The sequence below is a fragment of the Phyllostomus discolor genome, chromosome 3 (assembly GCF_004126475.2).
Source record: "Phyllostomus discolor isolate MPI-MPIP mPhyDis1 chromosome 3, mPhyDis1.pri.v3, whole genome shotgun sequence".
NCBI classification, from domain to species: Eukaryota; Metazoa; Chordata; class Mammalia; order Chiroptera; family Phyllostomidae; genus Phyllostomus; species Phyllostomus discolor.
Window position 1 is genome coordinate 56202106 of NC_040905.2, and position 26181 is coordinate 56228286.

The 26181-nt window shown below is 36.3% G+C and overlaps 1 protein-coding gene across 20 annotated transcripts in view; it reads right to left on the reverse strand.

Moving 5' to 3' along the window:
• Positions 1-26181, reverse strand: part of MEF2C (myocyte enhancer factor 2C) — a 163206-nt gene that overhangs the window by 60847 nt on the left and 76178 nt on the right. For all 20 annotated transcript variants that reach the window (XM_028529117.2, XM_036020519.1, XM_036020517.1 and 17 more), the window contains one exon: positions 11777-11980. In XM_028529117.2, coding sequence (XP_028384918.1) covers positions 11777-11980 — 204 coding nt within the window. The remainder of the gene's footprint in view (positions 1-11776; positions 11981-26181) is intronic.

The window sequence follows — 26181 nt, forward strand, 5'->3', positions numbered from 1 at the left end:
CTTTCAGAAAATGTTTACAACCTATGAGAAAAAAAATGTATCCTGGGGCAAAAATGTTTATTGGCACCTAGAAGTCTGAAGAGAGAGTCAGGCCTGTGGTTTTTTGAGGGCACTTTATCATCGCTGCATTCTCAAAGGTTTCTCTGAATGAATAGAACTGGATTACTCAGCCTTCTATTCCACGCCTATTCCTCTCCATTTTCCTTGGCACGACAGAGAGTCAGGCTATTTTTAGTTAGGCAGTTTTCTATTTTTAGACAACTACCAGTTAGAAGACATTTGTTAGGAAAAAATTTAAACACACACACACACACACACACACACACACACACACACAAAGGGAGGAGAGAAAGAAGCTCCCCTTCGCATATTGTAAAGCAGCCTTCAACCTGTAACTCCAGGCATTTCAGCTGCTTTCAATCTTGGAAAAATAAAGAAAAATTCAGAGTTCAGGGTTTTAAAAATAAACCTACCCTCTGGCAAACAGACCAAAATGCAACAAGCTGTTACTATGTGAAACAGTGACTACAAAAACAAAGAACATTCTCCAATGATTAAACTGCGAGAAAAGTTGTAGAACGATTAGCTTTTAAGAATGTTACACAGGCATGTAACAATTTTCCAGCCTCTCAGCCAGAAGTATCATGTTTTAGAATTTAGAGGAAGGGGGTAAAAACCTCATCTGTAAAGTTAAACCAAGGATGTGAGATGTAACTTTAAGGTTTCCGTTCTTAGCAAGAGAGGACCTTTTATCAAACTTAAAGGAAATTATACTCACTGCATTTTCTAACATTCGTATCCTATAAATTCCTCCAAAAATTATAATCACATGTTTACAGAAAGAACCATATAATAAAAAATTCAATGCCAATGGGAAATTAAAATAAAGGCTGCTGCATATATATTACACATAAATGTGTAGACACATACACAAATATATGTGCATTTATATGTCTATATATCATTACCTTTATTAGTCTCACTTTTACTTTAAATGGAACAAGTGTCTTGCAGATTGGCTTATCAACTAATTCTACTTATCATTCAAAGTTATGCTTTCATCTATAATCCACCATAAGATGTTTCCGGGTGCTCACAGCTGTCATTACTTTCTTTCGCCTCAGTTACCCCTCCGTTTGTGTTACTGTGGTTCAGGTCGTTAGGTTGATGGTCACAGACGCATCACCAGTAACTAGCACAATGTTGGGCACATCAACTTCTGCTGAGTGAAGGGACACATCCTGTGTCTGTTTTCTCTGCACTGCCCACGGGCCCTGGAGGGAGGGCAGTGGACGAGTTACTGTCTCTGGCATTCCCAGCACACTAAACACAACTTGCCCGGCACACAGAGGACATTCCCACAGATGCTTATGGAAAAGAAAATCCATTGGCCTTTAAATCATCTTAATTTATATGAAAAATAAGTTACATCTTCTTAATTTATATAAAATGCAAGTTGTTTATATAAGAATGCCTTATTTATTTATTAAATAAGGCACTTATTAATACACAATGTTACATCATTGTTGCCAAATGAAGGAATTGCTGCTTCTCTCTTTTTTGGTGAAACAACTTTGATTGCTTGAACTTCTTCTTTTTTTTTTTACTATGATCTTAAGACCTTCTTTTATTTTTTGAAACAATTTAGAATAGGTACAGGTATCAATGAGAATTAACAAACACACGCTTTCCTTTTTCAGTCCTGTTTCATAAGCTATCTGTAGGCAAGGTGGACTCCAATCAGGAGACTAACTAGGTTCAGATGTTTATATATGACCAAGGGGAGACTGTTTAACTTTATCTTCTTCCCTTAATGTTGAAAGTAAGAGCACCTTGTACAACTTAACAGTTTAGATGGCTTCTGACACCTTTTCTAGCCTGGAGTCATTATGACAGCCCCGTGAGAAAGACAGGGTCAGGGGCTATCTAACTTGGAGGAGGAACCTGAAGCCCACAAAGGTTAAATAACTTGCCTCAGGTTACAGAACTCTGTGTGATGTTGCTATAACTAGAGCTTAATTTCTTTCCAAATTTGTGAGGCTTTTAAGGTTCTATTTTCTCCATGTAAAACGTACAAGGTGAACCCTCATCATTATCCTTCAGCAACATTCTCGAGGAAGATCATCCTGCGGCCTTCCTTCCCCCCCAAGAAATTACTTCAGGACCCCACATTTCAGGAGAACCCAGTTTTGAAGCCTAGATAAAGGCAAAATTCCTCGCAGGCCTAATTAGGGTAAGTCACAAAACACTGTGCATGCATGCTCTTTTCCTTCCGGTTGGAAAAGTTTAGAATCGACCCAGTTGTTTCTGCTTTTGTGTGACTCTTCCCTGTCCCTGCCTCCATTTTCTCTTCTTCCTCAGGGCAATTCCACCTTCAGTGCTCTCTCCACCCTGTCATCTCGCTCCATAAATCACATTTATTTTAGCAAATATTCTGTTCCTGGGAACACACACTGACTGACTCGGCTCTCCCGACAGTGCTGTTCCGGCTGGCACGGGCCCTGCCACACGGTGGGCATGCACTGCACAGCTGCTGCAGGAACGAAAAACGACGCTGTGTGCTTCCTCTCTGGCCTCTGTGCCCTTTGAGGGTGCACCTATCCTCCCTCACACTAGTTACCTCAGTGAACAAGAGCACTGGATTCGCCATTTGCACCCCTATGCAAAATGATTCCCAGTAAGGTTTCTGGGGTCAAGTACATTTCTATACATATCCTGGCCAGCAAGCCCTTGAAATGTGGCTAGTGAGGCCAAGGACCTGAACTTTTCATTGTATTTAATTTCAATTAAAATAGTCACATGTAGCTAGCTGGTGGCATACCTTATTGATTAGCACAGATCTGTATTATTTCATCTGACATTTGGTTATATTATCGAAAATGCACATGACAGAGAAGATTGGGTTTGTAATTTTCAGGCCATAGGCATTAAACTTAGCACTTATTTACAATGTGCACAGTAACCTTGAAAGGAGTTTGGTTTCTGGAACTAAAAAGGAACCGAGACTGGAGTTGGCTTTAGATTAGTGGCTCATTCTGACCTTGATTTTCCCCTTAGAAATGGTTTTCTCTAGGTCATAGCAATGGTATTTGTTTTTGATTAAGGAACAATGTGCATGTCATTTTGAAAAATCAAGTATCTAATTCAGAAATTCTGAAATAAGATTACTATTAACTCATATATCAGTTTTTTTGGTAATAATGTTTTCTTAGATGTCAGATAAAAGCCCAAATATCCACTGCACAGCTCACTGCTTACAATATTTTTTATTCTAAAACAGCAGCTCTAAATAGTTACTGAGTTTATTTACTAAAACATAAAGATAAGAGATTTAATTGATATGAAGAGGCTTTCAGATTCTAATTAACCTCCTGGCTAGTCATTAACTCTGTGACCTTTAGAAATAATTGACAGGGATTTTTTTTCCCTCTTATTCAGAACTTCTATCAGGTGGCTAAATTTCAGGGTAACAAATACACTAAATGCCATTGAGATATGACTGAACAGTATATCAAATAGCCATCAGTAAAACGAGATATGTTTCCAATGATATAATCTATGCACCCAATTTGTTGTATACATATGCAGCATTTGCCTAATTACAGTCCTTTTAGTGATGGAGTCCGAAGTTTTTTTCCCAGAATGTCCAGTGAAATATTCAGATCATAAGGATAAGGAGGAAAGCACAGTTACTCTCTGCACCCCTGGTACCCATTCCTAGCCAATCGCATAATACCTGGCCTCTGAGTCTAGTCTCAGGATCTTCTCAACAGGTGCTCTGCCATACAGCCACTACCAACTGATGGGCATTCACCATACAGCACAAGGAGATGCGGTGCTCATGACAAAGTGACCCACCTTGCAGATTAATGACAGGCTTTTCTATAAATAGTGTAATTCCGAAATTTTAACTCGTTTTCAAGATGTATTTCATCAAATATAATTTTTTTTAAAAACCTGCCTTATGGTACCATTCTAACCCTCAGCAAAGCAACAAAAAAGAAATGTTCAAACATGTACTTTTGAACTCCACACTAGAGAAAACACATGTTTGGAAAGGTAGTCTAGATTCTCACTACTCAAGTCTGGTTCGTAGCTTTGGCATCATCTGGGAGCTTGTCAGATATACATAGCCTCATGCTCTGCTCCAGATCCACTGAATCAGAAACAGCCTGGCAGCCAGAGCCCCCAGGGATTCAGACCGAGCCACAGGCGTCTCATTTGAGACCCACTGACCACTCCTGTCAGAAGCTGACCAAAGTGCCAACAAGTTGCTTCTCACTTCCCCAAGAATCAATCAATCAATGTGCATTGGTTCAAAAGTCTTTTATTTCCACCAGTACTACAAGCAATATTTCTATGTAGTGTCTTGTGCATATCTTTTTTCTTTGTTTATCTCTGGTTCACTTGAAATATTCTTACTTTTATTAATATTAGAACATATCCGACTTCAACTAAGAAAACATGGTAAATCTTAATAATAATCAGTGAATTGTTTTATATATATTTATATATACACATGCGTATACATATGTATACGCATATACATATATATGTGTGTTATCTAAAATATTTATTGAGTTCCTTGGTGGTGTGGTTCAGTGGACTGAGTGGACTGAGTGTTGGCCTGTAAACCAAAGGGTTGCTGGTTTGGTTCCCAGTCAGGGCACATGCCTGGCTTTCGGGTCAGATCCCCAGTTGGGGACACGCAAGAGGCAACCACACATTAATGCTTTTCTCCCTCTCTTTCTCTCATCCTTCCTTTCTCTCTAAAAATAAAAAAAATAAAATCTTTAAAAATGTTTATATTAAAAAAATTTATTGAATGTCTACAATGTTTCATACATTGACCTGGCAGTTGGAGTTAACAAAGATAAATAAATTTAAACATCATCATGTTTTCCAGGGAAGGGAAACGGATTTATTATAATAATAATATTTAAATCATGCAGTGAGGTAATTGAAATAATTAATATCCTTTGGTTAAAAGACTCATCATCTTTCATTCTGAGTCTAGGCAGGACTTTGGAATATTCCTAAAATTTTACTTTGGAATATTTCATATAATATATTCAGTAACTGTTGAGGAAGTAATAGTATTCTACTCTTTGACATCTTATTTAACAATTTTGGAAGCCAAGCAATGGCTAGGATGCACCTTTGGTTTCCAGCATGCGGTGCAACACCAAGCTGTGGTATCTGGAAATATGGAAAAGTTGATGATTATGGTCCAGGCTAAACACTTTTCCCCTGCAGTTTCAGATATTGGGGGAAAAAAAACATGAGGACTTTGGTTTGTTCCAGTTAAGAGAATTTGTGTAAAATAATATGATAATAAAGTGGTGATGATTTATAATTATAAGGAAGTTACATTATTAACAAAAAAGGCTTTATTTGTCTTTCTGCTCCTACTATTATTAAATAATTCTCTGTTGACTCTGTGTTGATACTAATGCCTATAAGCCATCAGAATTGTTCAATAACAGAGATGAGATAAAATTCAGTTTTACTGGCTTGTGTATATAACAAGTAATCTAACATGCACTTTATTTGTTCAACAATGATTTTTTAAATAAATGAGATGTGAAGCAGCTTTTCATGCTTACAAAATACATGCAAATTAAGCAAGGGCATTATTTTTTAAAAGAAACCTAATATATCAAAATCTGATATATAAAGAATGCATTGGTAGTTATGAGAAATATGAATATGAATAAAATTTTAGAGCCATTTCTCCTTTTAGGCTTTGGGGAACAAATATAAATATGATTTATAGTTATTTAAAACCCTTTAAAGATATATAAACAAAAATGAGCATTATCATTTAGAAGAAATATGCAAAACCTTTTTTTTACAAAATCACTATTTCCCCCCTTTTTGGGAAGCCTCAACATTGAAGGTTTAAATCTTTATGAAGTATACTAATACTTTTTTCATTTTTTGACAGTAGCTATTAAAAAACAATTATATACTTTCTTTAACAGAAGACAGGGCAGAGTTACTAAGCTGCTCAACATAAGAATTATTTCAATTATATTTTATATTAACCTAAGAAAGGTTTTAAAGAGTTCTCAAGAATATTATTTTCATAAGTTCCTTTATGAAGAAAAACTATTTTTTTGAAAAAATTAATTTACTAACTATGAAGTTAAGTACTGGCCCACATAGCTTCAAGTGAATTTAAAATAGTAACATGAAAGATCTACCATCTTTCCGTTACCAAGCTTCATTTAAAAAAAAAAAAACAACAACACCCACACACTACCTAGGTCACAGGGTTAGTGCTCCCTGTTAGCCTGGATGACTTGTATGAGTTTTCTGACCAGGCAGTAAATTTACTGATTGACTCTGTGGTTATCGGTTTGGGGTAAAACATGCCTTTTGTTTTACGGTAAAGTATTTAGTCTATATAGGTATCTCTAAAAGTGAATATTTATGCTCTGGATTCTACATAGTTCTTCACCTCCTAAATGCACTCTTCAAATTGTAAACTGAAGAATTAACCGTGGTGTTAATTTAAGAACACAATTACTTTACATGCCTCCCTTTTCACATGTCAATCTAGACCAGTGCTGTCCCATAGAACTTTCTGTGATGACCAATGCATTCTACATGTCCCCTCTCCCATTCGGTAGTCACCAACCATGTGTGGCCATTGAGCACTTGAAATGTGGCTGGTGCAACTGAGAAACTGAATTAGATATTTTATCTAATTTTAATTCATTTAATTCTACTATGAAATAGGTAGTGGATAACTGCTTCAACAGTGCTTTGATGGGGAAAACACAACGGAAAAGGATCTAACACAAGCTAGTGTGCAGTTCCAGGATGGCTATTTAAAAGTATACACGGTTTGAACGGAAGGAAAAGAAAGCCAAGGAGGCCTAGTAAGGAATGTTGAAGAAAAAACAAATGGGGTTTAGAGAAGCAGAGGGCAATAAGCTTGTTTAGGTGGCTTGGGTACAGGATGGGAGTGGTGGAAGGAGTGCACTGGGGAGAAACACAAGAGGTGAGGCTGGAGAGGAAGAGAAATACAGGGCCAGCTTCTGCATGGGCTTGTGAGCAATCTTACGGACCAAGAGTCCTTGAGGGGCCATGTTTATGTTTACGTCTCCAGGCATTCCCAGGCACGTAGCACATGCTAGGAATTCAGCCAATCTTTGTTCAGCAAATGAATGCATGAAAGAATGAAAATTCAACAAATGATCAAACAAATGTGAACGTGTTTTCTCTTTAAAAAAGTATCTGTGTGTAACATCTATCCACAAAACACTCATAACAATAATTTTACATATCTTTATTTTTATAAGTATAAAACTGAAACCTATTTAACTGGTTTAGATATAATGAATGCTCAAGTTAAATAGATAGGTTTTCATATTTTACATTTATTCCCAAAACTTTGTAATATGGAATTTGTAAAGAGGTCTAATTCTACTCTTTGCTGTATTTGCTTTTCAACAAAAATTGCACTAATCAACTTTTTTATATTTATCTTTAACTCTCAATTTTGCACTAATCAATTTCATCAAACTATGTAGTTAGCTTATTGATAACCTCCAGTGGCAGTGTGAAACAATGAAGTTTATAAACTAACCTAAGGCCTTTCCAGTCCCAATTCATTCCTTAAATTTTCCTGTGCAAGAAAACACTGTGCTGGAACAGCTGTTCTCAGAAGTCTTTAAGTTCAAATAGGATTCAGGTGACAGAAAATGAAATTTCATGTAAATATCATACCTTACTCTCCCCTCCACAACCCACAGTCTTCTTGATTATCCTTGAATTAAAGAAAAAAAGCCAGTAATCCTCTACTGAGATAGTTGTGAATCAGAGGTTTCTTCTACAAGAGTTACATCTGCCTTTTTGATTTCCTGGGAAGTTACAGAGGGCCTCATAACTCACTCCCCTTCCATACTTAGTCACTTGTCTACTGGCCGAGACTGGATGAGCAGATCAGTAGAATCACTGAGTCACAGAAGGGTGAGAGAGTGCCAAGTGCCACTCCCATATGGGTTTTGTGGTTAGAAAACATTTGTTGGATATGGAATAACCTGTCCTGGAATTCTGTGACTCCAAGGATCACCTGGACTGATCTGGTGATGACCGACCTGTTTGAATTAAAGTTTTGATACATTGTTTAGCTTATGCCTTCCTTTTAGTAGCTTGTACTACATAAATGAGGTTATTGCTACTTTGTCCTCTCCTTGTTCCTAAGTTGATTTTTATATGCTTTACATCCTTAACAAGGATGCCTGTCTTTTGCTGGCACTTGCTAAATCGTTGCTAGGTGGAGGAATGGCCTGGAAGCAAGTCCTGCAGGACCTGCATTCTTCAGGTCATCCTGAAGTGCTCAGCAACACAGCTTCTTCCAGCAACAGAGCCCAGCGTCCACTGTGAGGGCAGAAAGGCAGGTAAGAAAACCAGGAGTGGAACTAGACAGGAGACATGAAGGGGGCAGTTCCTTAATGCCACCAGAATCCCTTCTGAATTTAAACGTTCTCATAAACTAGTATTGTGGGTAGATATACAGTATATTTGTCACAGATTTAAATAAAATAGACTTTCTTCAAAGGAACTGCTTTTAATACAATAACTGTTGTGTGTTTTGTAAACCAACTGATTAAAATTTTAACACATTTACGAATCTGGCATATTTATATATTGTATCTAAACAGATATTCAAGCTGCATTACAATATGATAATGAAAAAAAAAACTCTCTCAGCCTGTCTGTTAAGCCTCTATAAGTCTTTGTGCCATTGTAACGGCAGTGCTAATTATCAAGCTAAGACATGATAATTACGCAGAGCTTTTTTTGTTATAAGAAGGAATCTTTCTCAACACCCACTCACTGTACAATTTCCTATGACCCTGTTACACTACTCTCTGGTATGGTCCAGAAATTTATATTTCAGTCTAAGTGCCTGGAATCATATTATTTCTCTTTCCCTGCCAATCCTTTTTTGTTGTGAGTAAACTGTTTTCAGAGGGTTAAAGGAGAGGGGTAATGGTCCAAATGGGGTATCTACAACAAATGACCCTTCCTGACACTTATTATGCTCCTCATGAAACTTACTCAGTTAAATGTATTCCATTAAATTAAAATAAATAGTATTCAAAATTATACCCACGAGTAGCAAACTGCCTTAACTCTTAACTTCATGTTAGCTCCATTCTAAAACCATATTCAAGCCCCTGTTGTATCACAGGTTCTTTAGCCTCCCACACAATTTATGTCTTAGTGTTGCCCGGGTTAGTGCGTAGAACTCATGGACACCAATGACAGTGTGTTAACTGGGGGGTTGTGTGGAGGTGGAAGATGGATGGGGGATAAATGGTGATGGAAAAAATTAAATTGAAAAATGAACGATTGAAAATGTGTCATAAGTGCAGATTCCCACTCAGATCCCCTCTTCACCAAGAATCTCAAGCACACTGGTTTCAATGAACTTCACGATGAGAAAGGCTCTAAGTGGAGGTGATGTAAATTTTACTGAACTTAGCACATCCCACCTCACTCTTTCTCCATCATCTCTGTTATTGCTATGGTGTGGAAAAGGCAAGTGGGGAAGGATGTGTGATTCACGTAGTTGAGCAGAACAGACTCACATGTTATTTTCAGCCAAAGAATCATGCCTTGGAATCTTTATATTTTAGCCCAGCAATCCCCTAATGACTTTTTGAGAGCTTCAGAGCTTTCATATACTAACTGCAAGGTAACAGAGCTGTTTTTTAATCTCTTTTAAAAGTATTGCTTTTTAAAGAATTATGTTGTGAAGGACTTTCAAATTTGATGACTTTGCTTTTTAGGTGAGAAGTAGCTAACTTGTTACACTGTGTAAAACAAAGGTTCAAATGCAGGCCATCTCATTTCCAACCCAGTGTGCCCCTTGTGGCCTGGGAGGATGTCTGGCCCAGATGCTCATCTGTCCAAGAATATGAAAGTCTTTGCAGTATGGAAAGTGTTAAGTTGCCTTTAAGTCACATAGGATATTGTTGAGCAAACCTCTCAGCAGATGAATTTTCTAGATTTTAAACTCCTTTAAAAAACAAATTTTAAAAGTCAACAAATTTTTGACTAGTTTAATATGGCTCTACTTCATTTCATGTCATGTTAAGGACTGGAACAGTTCAAGTCTAATGCCAAATTCCAAATCAAATTATTTTGTTACCCTGAAATGTCAGTTGTAATAATTTTGGTAATGAGATGAAGTTTCAAGTATAGAGTTGTTTTGTATTTGGAACTTATGCTAAACAAGTATGGGCTCACACAGACACACACACAAAGACACAAAAGGACTTATGAGATTTGACAACTGACTGGTGCTGTTCATATTCCTGTTTCTTTACACGTTTTCACATTTATATGTGCACATGAATAAAATACTATCTGAAACACACAGTAGGTAAGTTTTATAAATAATCTAAAATTTCTAGATTGAGGAAAGTACACAAAATCATCAAAAGTCAACAAAAACCAAAAATGATATGCAATAACGCAAATCTGAAAGTATTTTAAACATGTATCACATTAGGTCTAGTTATCATTCACTTTTGTTTCTCCTAAATCATTTGCTTGGTCTTATTAGGCAACCCCCCCCCCCCCAAAAAAAAAAACTTGTTTAAATTGGTTAGCAGAATACTTTTACAAAATTTCCAAATAAAAGCAAAACAATGAGAACTAGTCATAGGCAATTATAATAAACAAAGTGAAGATGGATGTGAGAGACAGGTTAGTTTGGTCGTGATTAGTACTGGATATTTTTCATAATATGGAGCCAGTCTGGGCAATGGCAAGAATGACTTGGACTCAGGCAAACTGACTCCGACCAGGTACTTTAGAAACATCTACCAATTTTTTCTGAATTCTGGGAAAGCAGCCACAACCTAGGAAACCATGAGTAGACAGGTAAGAAAAAATCGACAGGTAAGGACAGTCCTCACTACACCTCTTCTTTTCTGGTTCAGGCTGCATTGCATATGAAGGGTGCTATAAGGCAATAATGTTAAAATAGGACACACGTGAGAACACTTAAAATCGTCGGACAATGTTACTCGTGTTAACAAATCTAAAACAGTTTTGAGTTTTCATGTGCTTATTTTATAGTTGGCATAATAAGACAGTGTTTCAAATCTGACCTTGGTAAAACACTGAGCTAACACAGAGAAATACGTTTTAGTCAGATTTCGGATGGTATGTGTATCAACAATTTTCGTTGTCATATTTGGAGGAAAAATATTTCTAGGAGAATAATTATCTTTATCTCTCCCAGCAAGAAGGCATTAGGAAGAATAAATTGGAAAGAAGAGCTAGAGAGTAAAAACTGAAGTGCAAGTTTGGGTGAGCTAATTTTTAAATATTTTTTTCATTGACTATGCTGAGACACTAGTCTATACTGGAAAGAAATGATGAAAAGTCATCCAAAATGTGGTAAAGCTGCCCCTTGGCCACAGTTCCCAATCTGGTGTACTGACATAGCAGTGGACAATGGGGACACATGAAGGATAAGGCCAATAATTTGATACCAGGGTTTGATTTTTAGCAAGGGCCAGATTTACGTTGTCCTTATCATCAGGTCATTCTAACTTGAATTTTGAAAGGGAAAGAAAGGGTGGAGTATTAGTTGGGGGTGATAACTCTGGGTGCACCTGTGGGAATATGGACATTTTAGGAAGGAAGAAGGTTGTCTTTGGGCATGTGTGTGGGGGGAAAGGGCACAAACAACTTGTGGTTCTGCCGAAGTTTGTGGGCTCACCAACCATACACGCGCTCTCACCTCCACGATGTCGGAGTTTGTCCGGCTTTCGTGTGGCTCGTTGTACTCCGTGTACTTGAGGAGCACCTTGTCCATGTCGGTGCTGGCGTACTGGAACAGCTTGTTGGTGCTGTTGAAGATGATCAGCGCGATCTCGCAGTCGCACAGCACGCTCAGCTCATATGCCTTCTTCATCAACCCAAATTTCCTCTTCGTAAATGTCACCTGGAAAAAAAGAGCAGCAGGCAAGTTTTTTAAAGAAAAAAATAAATCATGTTTTTTTTATAACAGTACTTTTTATTATTTTATTTTATTTTTTTTTTGTAAAACAAAGTGTGCCATTGTCAGGGCACTTGGGCACTAACATGTTTGGAAAGGAAGCAAATAAATCTAAAACTAATTTCTGCTCAGAATTTGAAAATGTGTGATTTCTAGCTTGTTGCTGAATGTGAAACTGTAAATGCCAGAGTTAATGTAGGAAATTTTAACGAAGGTGACCAGAGTACTGTTCATGTTTATTTGAACAATGTAAGATTTCTTAAAAAAATGAATTTCAGCACAGCTAGCATCTTTCCTTTATAATTAAGTTTGGAACTATTTTTTAACCACTTGAAAACTAGATGTGGCATTATGAACATAGCATTTTATATTTGCATTAAAAAATTCTTAAAATTGTTTAGTCTCATGCCATTTAGTTGAAAACACTTGAAGGGATACGACTGACTATGCTTTCAGACAGTGTTGTATTCTGTTTTCTGAAATTCAACAGGGAATTGAGAAGTACTTTAGCCATAATACCGTTAGGGTTTTGGTTTCATTCTTCTGTGTATCTTTCTTCCTCTCCCAGGCCAGAAACTGCACTGTTATCTTTGCTTTTTCCTTCTCTTAATCTAATCTATTACCAAGTCCCATAATTCTTTCCCTCAAAATGTTTCTCAGGTTCACACTTTCTTGTCTATTTCCCAGGCGGCTCCATCATTCACAACCTTATCAGCTTCCTGTCCTAGATGATCTCTCTGTCTGGAATCATTCCGTCCTCAATTCATCCCAATCTTCAAAACCTTCTCCTTGCACTGTCTTTCTCCCGATGAGCTGGCTGCAACAGCTCCTTTTCTCTGGCTTCGGATACTTTCTACCTGCCAGTCCTACCAAATGCAAATATAGATTTCACAATTCCCAATTTTAGTCCTCTCTTGATTAAATTCCAGTCTGCCTACCAAAACCTATGAACATTCTTAATTATAAGCCCTTATGTGATACATGTTTCCCAGCAGGTCTTCTGTAGAATATCATTTCCATAAAACACTCCTTAATAGAAAAAGTTCAATCGCCCAATACATTTGGGACATGAGGCATATTGGTATATGAAAGGCTGATAAAGTTTTTAAACGTTATTTAACCTGCCTCCCAAACCTAGATGTGACAGAACATTTATTCTTTTGCTTATTTATTAATTTCCAGACCCACTTACTACCATTCTTCAGAGCTAAATTTTTAAGGTCTAGACTCTGGAAAATGCTGACTAATTTGATTTAGTTATTATTTTCAAATGGGACTAGTATTTGCATTTTTTTTCTCACCATCATATTTAACCCATGTGGCAGTGGTCAGCTTGGTTTTATCTACTATTTGTAATTCTCCTATCTAGATTCCCAGTCCTACTTTTCCTCCTCATCTCCAGACACCCAATGGATGTCCTTCAGTCCTAAGTGTATCTGAACGTCCTAAGGATCTCAAACCCCACCAAGCTTAAACTCTTTATGTTCATCCTTGAATCTGCTCTCCCTACTGCATTCCCCATCTCAACGTAAACCTACTCCCCCAAACTAGAGCCCTCAGTGTGAATCTGAATCCTTCCTCGTCCCACACACCTAAATAAATGTGTTGACAGGAACCGTGGACTGGTAAGCAGACACTTGGTGTCCAGTCTCCTCATTCCTCCACACTTTTGTTCTACCCATCATTCTTTATTTTTCCTTAATAGCCCTTGTTGAATTTTATAACTTGTATATTTTTGCGTGATTATTTGTTTAACGTCTGTCTCTTTCACTACAGTGCGTGGCCCATGAGAGCATGCCTGTTTTTGTTTTCCTCACTGCTGCACCCCAGGAGAGCAGACAGGGATGGGAACACAGTCAAGGTTTCTGTTACAAAAATGCAAAGTAGGAAAAACTATTATGTGAAGTTTTTAGAGATTTCAAGTTGCTGTAGGCGATATAAAATTATTTCATAGCTTTTCCCATAATTTTTTAGCAACTCATAGATAGAACTTTAAAAAGGTAAATCTATACTTAATGATTATATTGTTTTATCATATCTGTATTGAAGGCAGCATTGTAGAAAGGAAAAACATAAGTCCCTGGATTTGAAGGCTGAATCTGCTTCTTTGCTAGTTATGAGAAATTCACTTAACTTTTTGAGTTTGATTTTTCATCTGTAAAATGAAAAGAACACTTACTCTTAGAGCTGCTGTTGAGAATTACATAAAGTAACATATGTACAGTATCAAGCACTGTGCTTAAAGTGGAAGCTCAATAAATCTTAGTTCCCATTCTTTTCTGAGAAGACTTACAGGAAAAGAAGAACTTACAAAATCTATCTGTCTTGGTGTCTTGAAGAGTCTTCTGATTAAGGGCATTTGAGGAGCTTACTATTCCTGATGGAAGGGTAAAGCTGAACTAGGAAATCCTCGCTGAGCATTCTTTGGAAAACATAGCATTTAGGTATTTACCAGTCCATATAACTAGTCAATATCTACTTGAATATGTTACTTACATTTCAACTTCGACAATTTTACTTTGTAATAACTGTTAATGTTGCACCTTCTATCGATATTTTATGTTTTTTGATGGTTTTACTAAAGTGCTTCTAATAAAATATAGCTAGTGTTTTAGTTTCATATTTGATTATCATATTATTTTAGAAAATGTTTTATTATGGCTCATTCAGATGAGCCATAATCAGTATTAAGGAGGAACTAAATAAAGACTGTCATTTTGGAATGGGTAAAAAAGCACAATCATTAATCATTTAGATTTATACAAAATGTCTTTCAATATTTCTTTTAGCTGCAATTTAGCTATGCAAATATACCTGCACATTGGTATTTTGTTTAGTGAAATAGGCTACAGAGTAGGTTCAATAGAAAAGGCACTGACCCAAAATGCTTTCATATATCTAAAACCACTTTTAATCAGACTTTGGTGACCACAAACTGTAGGTGGAATGTCTCAATACAGTATGGTTTCTGTTGTACCAAAACCTCAGAATTTAGCACGTTACAACACTCACCATCAAAGTACATTTTAGCACAGAAATATCATTAAAGCCACTATTTGTGTTTACTTTTAGGTACTCCTCAACTTTTGTGTAACCAAATAGGCTGCTGGATAATGCACATTTATTTAATATTGCCCGTTAAAAAAGTTAGTGCATGTAGCTTCTTTTCATTAAAACTGCAAACTAAAATGACGACTATAATAAAGTATTATAAAGTATAATAAAGTATTTAATATCTTTGAAATCTACACATAATTGCTCTAAATTTAATTCTGTACTATGTTCCTATTCATCATGGAATACTCAAAATGTATTTTATAATGCTTTTTCTCATTGTTCATAGATAAAATTGTTTTTAAGCAAAATGCTTTATAGAGAGGCCTGAGATATTACTCTTCCTTTAAAACATGCCACTCAATGGCAGATTGCAATTCAGAGCTTTTATACTTAAATATAATAATGTATTATAATCGTTATATTTTTCATAACGTAACAATAGTTTGTCATGGGAACAAGTCCATTTCTATTTCAGTAACATATTTTGAACCTTAGGTGAGATGGAAAGCTGTTTTTACAGCAGTAGGCAAAGAGATGCTCTTCCCCAGTGTTTGCTTCAGTCAAGGTGCACGGAGAGGAGAATGAAGTATCAGTTAAGGTAGCATTAGAACTTGAAATTTAGCTTTCAGAATTAAAGAGACTTGATATGTAAAAATGCATGTAAAGCAAAGTGACTCTGTATATATACTGACCATTTTATGTTTTTTCCTAACCTCTTGGAACAGACCCAAATGTAGTGATGATGTGGTGTTAAGATGTCTCAGCATTAAGTTGGAAGGTGACCTCAAGTGCAGACCCCAGCATAAGGCCAGGCATCACATGGCCAATACCGACAATCACTCTAGAACTTCCTAGGTATGACTCAGGAATTGAAATTAGAATTTGAAATTGAGAAAAGGCACATTCATTAAATACAACTCCATATAATTCAGTCATAAAAAATTAGGAAAATCTATTTATATGAACAGAAAACAATTCAAGCAACTCTTATTGGGCACTTTCAACATGCCAAACCTCACGCCAAGCAATGTTTACTGAGCCTTCCTGTCTGTCAGACATTCGTGCTAGGTGCTATGGGGCTTCTACTTTGTATCTATCTCTCTAATTCATGTTTCTTTCTCAGGGCTACAGAAAGAATGAGTTATTTAATTCTTTAATGTTTAAAGGGAATTTACTTAAAACAAAATTTGTTATTTGGTTAATAGTGTTATATTTTCAGTCATGTGTAAATGATCTGAAACTGTACTTTTACCTAGAGTTGGGTGATTTCAGCTTTTGTTTTCTGACCAACTTTGTCTCTAGAATGAGCAAGAAAGATAACCGTAGATGTTAACCCAATCAAGATGAATACGAAATGAAACCTGCCATACTGTTTTTTTCTCATCCTGTACTTGGTGAAGCCTAATGGTGGTGAGCGTTCCTCCCCCTTTTCATCTGGCTGCTGGCCAGCTCCAATCACACTGCAGGGCTTAGTTTAAACGCCAACTTTTCGTATTCAGCTTTCACTGGCACATGGATACAAAGCTCATTCCTCCTCATTGTTGTCCACTAGAATTTTTACAAACCTTTATTTTGAGACTGACTTTAATATTACAGGGTTGGTTGTTTTTAAGTCTGTTTTTCCTGCTGGCTTTTGAGTTCCCAGAAAACCCCACCTCCAGCCTCACACAGATTGTGACCAATTGGACACTCGATGAACATAGCTGAAGGAGTGGATTATGAAATGGAAGTATGCTCTGTTTTAAAGTCTGAATGTCTCAATATAATTTTCTGCTGAAAGTAGATTTTCTTTATCTTCTTTACCTTTTATTATTTTATTTTATTGTTTAAGTACAGTTATCTGCATTTTCCCCCAACCATTTCCCCCACTCTGAAAGTAGATTTTTTGACTTGTCTTTTTGACAACTAATCTCTAGAAAATAAAAAGATTTTGTATATATATATATATAACTAAAAAGTTTAACACATTAGAAACAGGAATCTTGAGAGAAAGGAATGGGATACCATCTTAGAATCTATAACAGACAAACCAGACAATGTTTGGAGGAAAATATACATGTACATATGCTCTAGATTTCAAGAAAAAAATATTTTAAAATGTTCAGAGGAAAGCCTTTATTCCTTGCCCAGTGACTCATCATGAAGGATGGAAAACTGTGAAGATAAAATTTTAATTTTACAATCACAGGATGCAGAGATAAAGGGGGAAGGATCTAAGAGTTCAGGATGACTTCATTTGTTAAGCAAAAATTTATTGAACTTTCTAATGAGTTCAGATTTTCAAAGAACACTTGGCAAAGTATTTGATTGAATTCTCCTCACAATATAGATTTGAAACTGGGTGGTAGTAATTTCGATAATTTAAATATGAATTCATTGGTCAGTGTTGAGTTTAAGGGAATGTTTCCAAAAAGGGCCATGGCATTTAGTGACTTTCTTGCCTCAAGCAATCTTTTCAGTATTGGTTAAGAAGATGTAGATGGCATGCTTATCAGATCCACATATAACATAAATCTGGGTGATAACTCAATAGATGGTAGAGGCTCTCTCCATAGCTTCCTCTACAGACTAGAAACAAGACGTAACAGATAATTTTAGTCTTCATTTGCATTTTTAAAAAGGCAATTACATAGGCTCAGTTGGAGGAAAATGAACGTGGTAGCTGCTTTTGGGAAAAGGATCTAAAGTTATAGTGTTCCAATATGTGAATTAATTATCCTAATGATTTTATTTTTGTTAGTCAGCACTAATTTTCAGTACTCTATTCAATTCTGAGAATTCAACTTTAAAAAGACACTGACAAAATTAGAGAGGTTATTGGATGGCAAAGGGGTTGATGTGGGATTGGAGAACAAATTTGCCCGAGAAATCATTAAGGTTATCTGGAATGGTTAACCCAGAAAATAAGAGTGAAAAGTGAAATGCCAAATCTGAAGACCTGTGGCCATGTGAAGAGGCAGATGAGTTATTCTGTTTTGTTCTGTGGAGCAGAGTTAGAAAGTATAGTTGAAAATCACAAAGAGGTCCAAATAGGACAAAACCTAGTGATGAGAACTGTTCGTGAGTGGAACAAGTCTCAGGAAGTATGAAGCAGTTCACTCCTGAACGTGTTCAAGTAAAGCTGAATATCAAAGACAGTGCAGAAGGTATTCCTGAACTAGGCAGGAAGCTAGAGGATTTTTAAAACATTTGTCCCAGATTTCATGTCTTTAGATTCTTTGCCTAGGTAGCATAGACTGTTGGGTTAAGGGGAAGATTAGAGTGATGGTGATACAGTTCAAAACAAGAATCTATTTCTGCAATTCACTCTATAAAATGTCTTATTTTTTGGTTACCTAACCTCATCAATATATTATCATAATCATCTCTAATTTCCATATTCCAAGAAATAAATGAGGTCACTTTCTTTTTGTAGTTAGAAAAGATAGAAAAGACTGTAAAAATTTGAGTAGAGAATGTTAAATTATGTTTAGTGCTGAAAATGCAGAGAAAAAATGGTCTAGATTGATAAAATAGGAAAATCACATTACTAAGCTATTTTTAAAGAAGCAGTATATATGCATCATTACTGGGGCAGTTGAGTATAGAAGCAAAAACATGGGAATTGGAAATGAAGTCTGAACACTGACATTTATGAGCTGTGTGTCCTTGGGTCAATTGCTTAATTTACCTGAACCCCTGTTTCCTCACCTGTAAAATGGAGGTAAAAATAGGCTCTTATAGAGTTGTTATGAGACTTAAATGAAGGGACATGATATAAGTGTCAGTGACTTGTTGACAGTGAAACACTGTAAGAGGTAGGTCGTACTTTTTTCTCTGATGCGTCAGGCTCAGTCAGTTCCTGTTACATACTGCTGCTCCCCTAGGACCTGCCAACTTGGGTTACCATTGTTATGTGGAGATCAGAGTTTCTCTCTCAAGTAGACCTTGAGCTCCCCTTGAAAGCCCAGAACATCTCCTGTCTGATCTCATAATCCAAAATCCCAGAAAAATACTTGGCTAAATATTTGCTAAATGAATGAATGGAAAGATGGATCAAGAATTGTGCATGTTTTGCAGTCCAAAAGGAATGGCAAAAATAAATTTCTATGCATGCTCAAGCTATGTTAATAGGAAGTCTGTCCATGAGAGGGGAAAATTTCACACATTTTTCTTTTTTTGTTATTTTCACTTAGAGTAAAAATGTACATTTGGTAAAACTGAATAGAAAAGTTGGACTGGGTCAAATTTTGTGTGTAGGTTTGTTGGTGAAATTAGAGCATATCATATTATAGTTATTTTTAGGTAAGAATGTTGATTGTATTTGGTGAATGTTTTCTAAGAAGTTCAAAGACTATAATAAATTATCTCACTACATTCGATAGTAACTCTTTGAAGTTATTACATGGCAGTTTTTCATCCCCATTTCTCAGATGATGCTGTAAAAAAGGCATGAATTGCCTTATCCAACGTCACAAAACTAGTTCCGGGATGAAATGGAAACAGAACCTTCTTCACACTTCCCTTAGCCGGTGTTCCTGATCTCATTTAGACGATTGCATCTCCAGGGCTTAAATCAGCACCACATGCACCCAGTCAGCCGTTCACTGAACAGTGTACCGGTCCATTAAGAACAGTCAGTTTTTCTGAACAGCACAAGCAGAGTACTGCATTACACATTCACTAATGTAAGGGAACTTTTCTAGGTTAAAGTAAAAAAAGAATACTGATAATACTGAAATTTAGAAGAAATTGGTTTCTAGGTTTGACAGTAAAGCTCCTTTTGTGTGGACTCCACAGCCAGCTCTGCCCTCAGACCCCCAGCCAGTCCCACTGAAGCTCATGAGAACCGCATGCATGCACTAGTGGGCACATACTAGTTCTATGTTTGTGGATGTTTATTTAAATTTCACAAAAGGAGAAACATTTAAGTTGGTAGCAAACACAGTTCTGTTTACAGCCACAATACAAAAGGTGGGTCTCCGATTTACACACAAGCAATGTAAATAACAAGTTCTAAAAGCAGAGGACTCCTGTATTATTTCCTATGGGGTGGGGAAATTAGTTTGACTACTGTGGAACGGAAAGGACATACAATAATGAGTCTCCACACCATGCGCATGCCTCCTCCGTTTCCCCTCCTAATCCGGACTCCGTTCAAAACGTCATCTCAGGAGAACTTTTCTGCCATATTAACTGTGGAAGTCCTTGCAACTTACAGGAAAGTGTTCTGAATAAATGACAGCAAAAGGCCTTTGGAAACATCAGCTACCCACATCTATGGGAACTGAGACCTAACTTTAAAGGACTTGAAGAGCATTAGTTACTAAGGAGAGCAACAATAATTTTATTCTTCTTTCTACTCATCAGAATACTTTCAGCCTGATCTTTAAAAAATATTTATTTTTATTGTCACCTGAGGATACTTTTTCATTGGAGTGAGAAGAAGTGGGGAGGAGAAAGAGAGAGAAACATCAATCGGTTCTCATATGCACCTTGACCAGGGATCAAACGTGCAACCTGGACATGTGCCCGGACTGGGAATCAAACCCATGACCCTTTGATCTCTGGGATGACACTCCAACCAACTGAGCCACACTGGCCAGGGCCTTTTGGCCTGATCTTAACTCAGCTGCTCAATGAGTCTGCTCAGTGAGTGGAGAACTTTTTACTCATTTCTTTAACTCATAACGTAGTATTAGTGTCTTCACTTTAGAATCTGTTTGAGATGGTGTCAGAAAGAGACTTGACTTTTGGTGGTGACCGCACAAGCAGTATGCAAATGATGTGTTATAGAACTGTACATGCAAAAACTGTATGGTTTCATTAACCAGTGTCACCCCAACAAATTCAATAAAAGTATTCTGTTACCATTCACTTGCTGGCACAGAAGATGGTACCCTGTGGATGAACGCAGGCATCGCTGGCCCTGAGCTGCAGGATGATTCATAACAACTGGGTCAAGGGTGAAGAAGTTTATAAATGTCTTAAAACAATTGTTTACCTTAAAAATTCCAATTTATGTAAAAGAAAGCCATGATAAAAATCTGACTGTAGATAATCTAAAAGCTATTTTAATGAAAAGAAGTAAATTTGAAGGAACAAAGGGAAAAAAAGAATCTGTTTGGGACTATTAAAATACTCAGCTTATTCTATTTTCAACAGTTTGAGGTATTTTTTTTTTGTCTAAATAGAGTAATGACTAATTTAACCTTCATCCTATGAAAGTATTTTAGATCCACTCCTCCTCACTCCCAGTCTTGATAATCTGATAATCTGTTTCCTCCCAGTTGAGGAAACAGAGTGACTAATGAGTGACAAGATGGACAGGTCACAGACACAATGCACTCTCTAATCCACAGCCACTAGGTCTTCCTATGTGTTTAAAGGGTTAGGGATGGAGTCAGGAGTCTGCAAGGACAATCTCTAATTGAAAAAGGGAAATGCCCTCTTAAATGCTCTTTTTCTTCTTCTGGCTTGTTCCTGACAGTAAGTAATGGTACAACTGTTCTAAAGTATTCCTCTTCAATTTTATTTTGTTTAATTCAGTCTGTCATTAGAAAGGCTTTCGAGCTTTAGGCTTGGTGATTACTCTCGGTGGGAGGAAGTAATGCCACTGCAGACTTGTGTTCTAGACAAGCGCTCCTTTATACAATGACGGGGCCTGCCTCCGTAAAAGAAAGGCTCTTTAAAGAGCAGTGAGGGACTCTTTTAAGCAGACTGCTACCATGTGCTTGTAACCCTCCAGCATAACTTGCAAGGATGAGACAGCAGTGCATTGGGGCTGCAAAGGGGACTATTGTCCTCATTAGCCTCCAGCAAACTGAGCTGGGTTTCACTGAAATGCAGGGATTTCCAAAGGAGTTTTGAGCAGTAGTTCCTAAAATTCTGAATGCGATAAAAGGATTAAAATAAAGGGCTGAGAGTATGGAATTTGGAATCCTACCAACTCCTCCTCCTAAGTCAACACTCCAAACCTCAAAAAAAAAAAAAAAATTTAAATCCTAAGCTTTGCATAGTATTTTGAAAAAAATTATAAAAAATAGGTTAGATTATAATTAAATAATTGAACTTTTGTGTTTATTAACAAGCTCATAGAGCCTTGGTTTTAAAATGTGTGGTAGCTGATTTCTGATATATTTGTCTACATGAGGCAAAGGAAAAAGGATATTCTACAATTATTAAACTTATCAGGATATAAAAGATTTTATTGTGGTCCATTTTTAAGCCTAAAAATGTTTTGGGTTTTAAAAAGAGAAGACTATTGCACAATATATTTTTAATTTCTTATATGTGCTGTTTCTTATATGTGGAAATTCCTTATTTGCTTGATAAAGGGCTGATTTACATTCTAATTCCAATCTGGAGATGCAGTCATAAAATAAATGCCTCTATTTCTTTATACCTCATATACATAAAATATATCATTTGAATCTGAGAAGAATAAAATAAACCAGATTCATATTTTGGGGGCAAAAACATGTTTACTAGTTTAACAAAGCCGAAATGTACCTAAGGTAAAGGTCAAAGACTACTTCATTCCCTGCTGAGTAAATGCTCAGGAAGCACATTTGTCTACATTTCCTGTCATAACAGGAAGAGTGTAACTTCTTCCTTTCCACAATGGCTTCAGGTTTACCTTCTAACTCCAATATTTTCTCCCTCAGGGCCTTCCAAATCAATCCTTGCAAGACAGAAGGCAGGAGGCTGTCTCCCTTGTAGTTTCCAAACAGTTACATTTGTTGAAATGTTATTTAAATGTTAGTGATTTCTTAAGCTAAACTGTTCCAAATTAAAATTAAAAGTCAAATTTTCAAACATTTAGAATGGTTCTCATTCCTATGAGTGATCTAAAGTATTTCAAAGAAATGTAAATATACATCCAAAAAATAATTATGTAAGTTTTTTAAACTAAAGTCATTATTTTGAGGTGAGGTGTTCTAAATTGTCTTTAATGAGAGTGTGTTGAGATGTAAATTTTCAAAATGCTTTCACCATATTAATTTTTGAAGGAGCTCATTTTGAACAAATTACAATGTTAAAGTTAGTCTAGACTGCAAAGGACATGGCTTTTGAAATAATCAGCAACATGTTCTTTATTCTACAGTTTAGAAGAAACCTTTTGGTTTATGTGGTCTATTTATGATGTTAATATTTTTAGTGCTGGTTTCTCAGTAATATAATGTCACACAGCATTTGTGCATTTGCAAAGCACAAAGTGACTTGTAGCAAACAAGGTGTGTGCATGCATTCACAGAAGTGGAAAGTGTCATTCATTGTCACCTTTGTACACAAAATGATTGAGACACAATAAACCCAAACATCAGAATTTTTATGAACTACAATTTAAAAATGGAAATTATATGAGATACACAAATTAGACTGAAACAACAAAAAGTCTTGAAGCCCTCAAGTTTATGGGGAGCTTATTTCTTAAACCCAGTAACAGAATTCTAGAGAAACAGTTTCGTTTCCCTTGTAAACATTTTGACCTCCCTTGGATGTTCTACAAAGGACAGCTGAGTGAATCTGACTGCGGTTGAGATAATGCCTTTCTGACAGTGCAGGGATAGATCCAGCTCACATAAATATAAAATGTCCCACATTCATCGGCCATATAAGAAGTATGTGGTGCACTTGACTATGATTCAACCATATAGGGGGAAGATCACTTGTGAACTGTTTGCAGATTGCTGGGAATATGATACAAATGACTGGCCTGATGTCATAGCTGTTAGACATCTGAGCACTCTGGCTACTGCTTTCCTTGATTTGAAAATTCTCAAAAGTACACTTTCTCATTTTTCTTTTAGGTTTTCTTTTTCAGTCTCTTCAATCACCAATAATTCCAACAAAAACTTTTCCCCTTGGTGATTTTTAAGATTAATGAAAGAATGGTTTAGCTTACACACATGGGGAATTTTTAAGTAGGTATCCACAGGATGCATCAATATACCCTGCTATCCACTTCTGAGATGTATTGTACTACTATGTCCTAATAAATTATATGATACATGCTAATTTTATTTATATAAAATGAGCTTAATAAAAATTTTAATAGAAGTGTAAGGGAGGCAGTCAGCTGTTAAGAAATGATACTGAGGGGGAAAAGGCATAAAAATCTTCAATATAAGGTATTTGCAGGTTTATTTTGGATTCAGAGGTAAAAAATAAACACTTTTGCAGTGATTGAAATTTTCTTCACTTGACCTGAACCAAAGTTCCAGATATTCATTGCTTAACATGGAGAACTCTTCTCTGTTACTTAAAGTATAATTTTCTCTCAAACAACACACACTTGCTTGATATGAATACCAGCAACTGACAAGTCTGGAAGTTCTGTTTGTGGAGATGACAAAGGAAAACAGTGTGATGATTACTCTGTTTTTTTTTTTTTTAACTCACGGTTCACAGTTCATTACAAAGTTATGAAGCAATTAATTTGCATTTCTAAATTATCCAGCTCCTCATATTTAGAGTGAATCCATCTCAATTTCAACAAATTTTATATTAGTTTAGTAGGTTGTAACTCTCAGGTTTAGAACTGTAATTAGCCCTTTTATTTACTGATATTCTGGATTATCACCTTGAAGGAATGAATGTTACAGCAAAAAATCCACTGAAATTAAGAACCCAAAATAGTGGAAAACAGGAGAAAGGAGTAAAATTTGTTTCTTTATAAAAGAAAGTCACTTAAGGAAATCAATACATCTCCAGAGGAAAACGTTACACAATTTAACAGCTATGAACTCTGAATTCTTTCCAGTCATAAGGGGATTCTGCTGTTCTATTAACAGGAGAATGTTGCTAATTGTCTTTAATTTGTGCTCCAGTTATTACACTGATAATTATATAAAATTTTGTTTGCTGGAAAAAACTATTAGTGTGCCAGATCTGATGGAAGAAAAGAACTTAAGACATTTAAAAATCTTTTCTCCTTAACATGACTACATTAGGCTCTGTGTTATTTGTCACATAATTTTCTCTTTTGGTTATTCAAATATTTAATTGTCATTTAATAACAAGTCATACAAATAAAGTTAGGCTTACCTCCTCTATCTTTTCAAAATGTGAAAACTGGAAAATTTAAATACAAATATCCAAGTCAACAGGCTATTGGTTAAGCATGCCTAACTTTGACATGTCTTCTTGATACAACAGATATAATAGATTTCTAGGTATATTGTTTGTAAAAAGTGATACAAGGACAAAACTCAATAAATATGGCTGTTTCAGAGTATAGTAAAAATAGTACTAGATGAAGAAGGGTAAGATTATTGCCTAACTGATGAAGGTACCTACTGGGTAAAAATTAAAAAATGCATACTGAGAGCTTGAAATTGTAGGGTTAGAATAAGCTGGAAGTTGGAAGTGGTAAGAATGGCGATCTGTAGTTCAAAATAATTTGGTTAGTAACGTATTTGACAGTAATTTCCATAGTACATAGAGCTTAGGAAACTGCTTCTCCCCATCTCTGTCACCTGCCCTGCTCTGCAAATGTTCTGAGTGATTTTTCATACTGTCCACCAGCCATCCTCTTCCACCAGCAAGCTCTTGCTCTGAAATGACTTGCTCACTCCTTCAGCTTCCAAAGGCTCCTTTGTGCTCCTTCCTTACTCTGTTCCACTTTCCTCCTATCTCCCCAATACCCTTTTAAGGTGAAGCCCTTATGAAATGAAGGTTCAGGTATCATTCTTTAATGTGCTACACAGAGCAGGAAATCTTTTGATGCAAATCACATTAACTCTAACATAATAGCTCATGGTTTAAAGAGCATGGGTCTTAATAGAAATAGCTTGATAAGGAAATTCATTGAGCACTTATTATATGTTAGGTTCTTTACTTTTCTTCTCTAATTATCTCAGTGACCTAATGAGGTATTATTTTTTTAATCCTCACTCTACTACTGAACAGGGAACTGATGAGGCTCAGAGAGGTTTTAAGTCTCTTGTGGGAGGGTCGGTCATACAGCTAGTAGGTGACAGCACTGGGACCAGAATTAGGTTTGTCTCTAAAACCATGTTCATTACTATCATATTATACTGGATGCAGTATGATGTAACTGGGCAAGGCTATGACCTAAACATTATATTATACAGGATGACACAAGA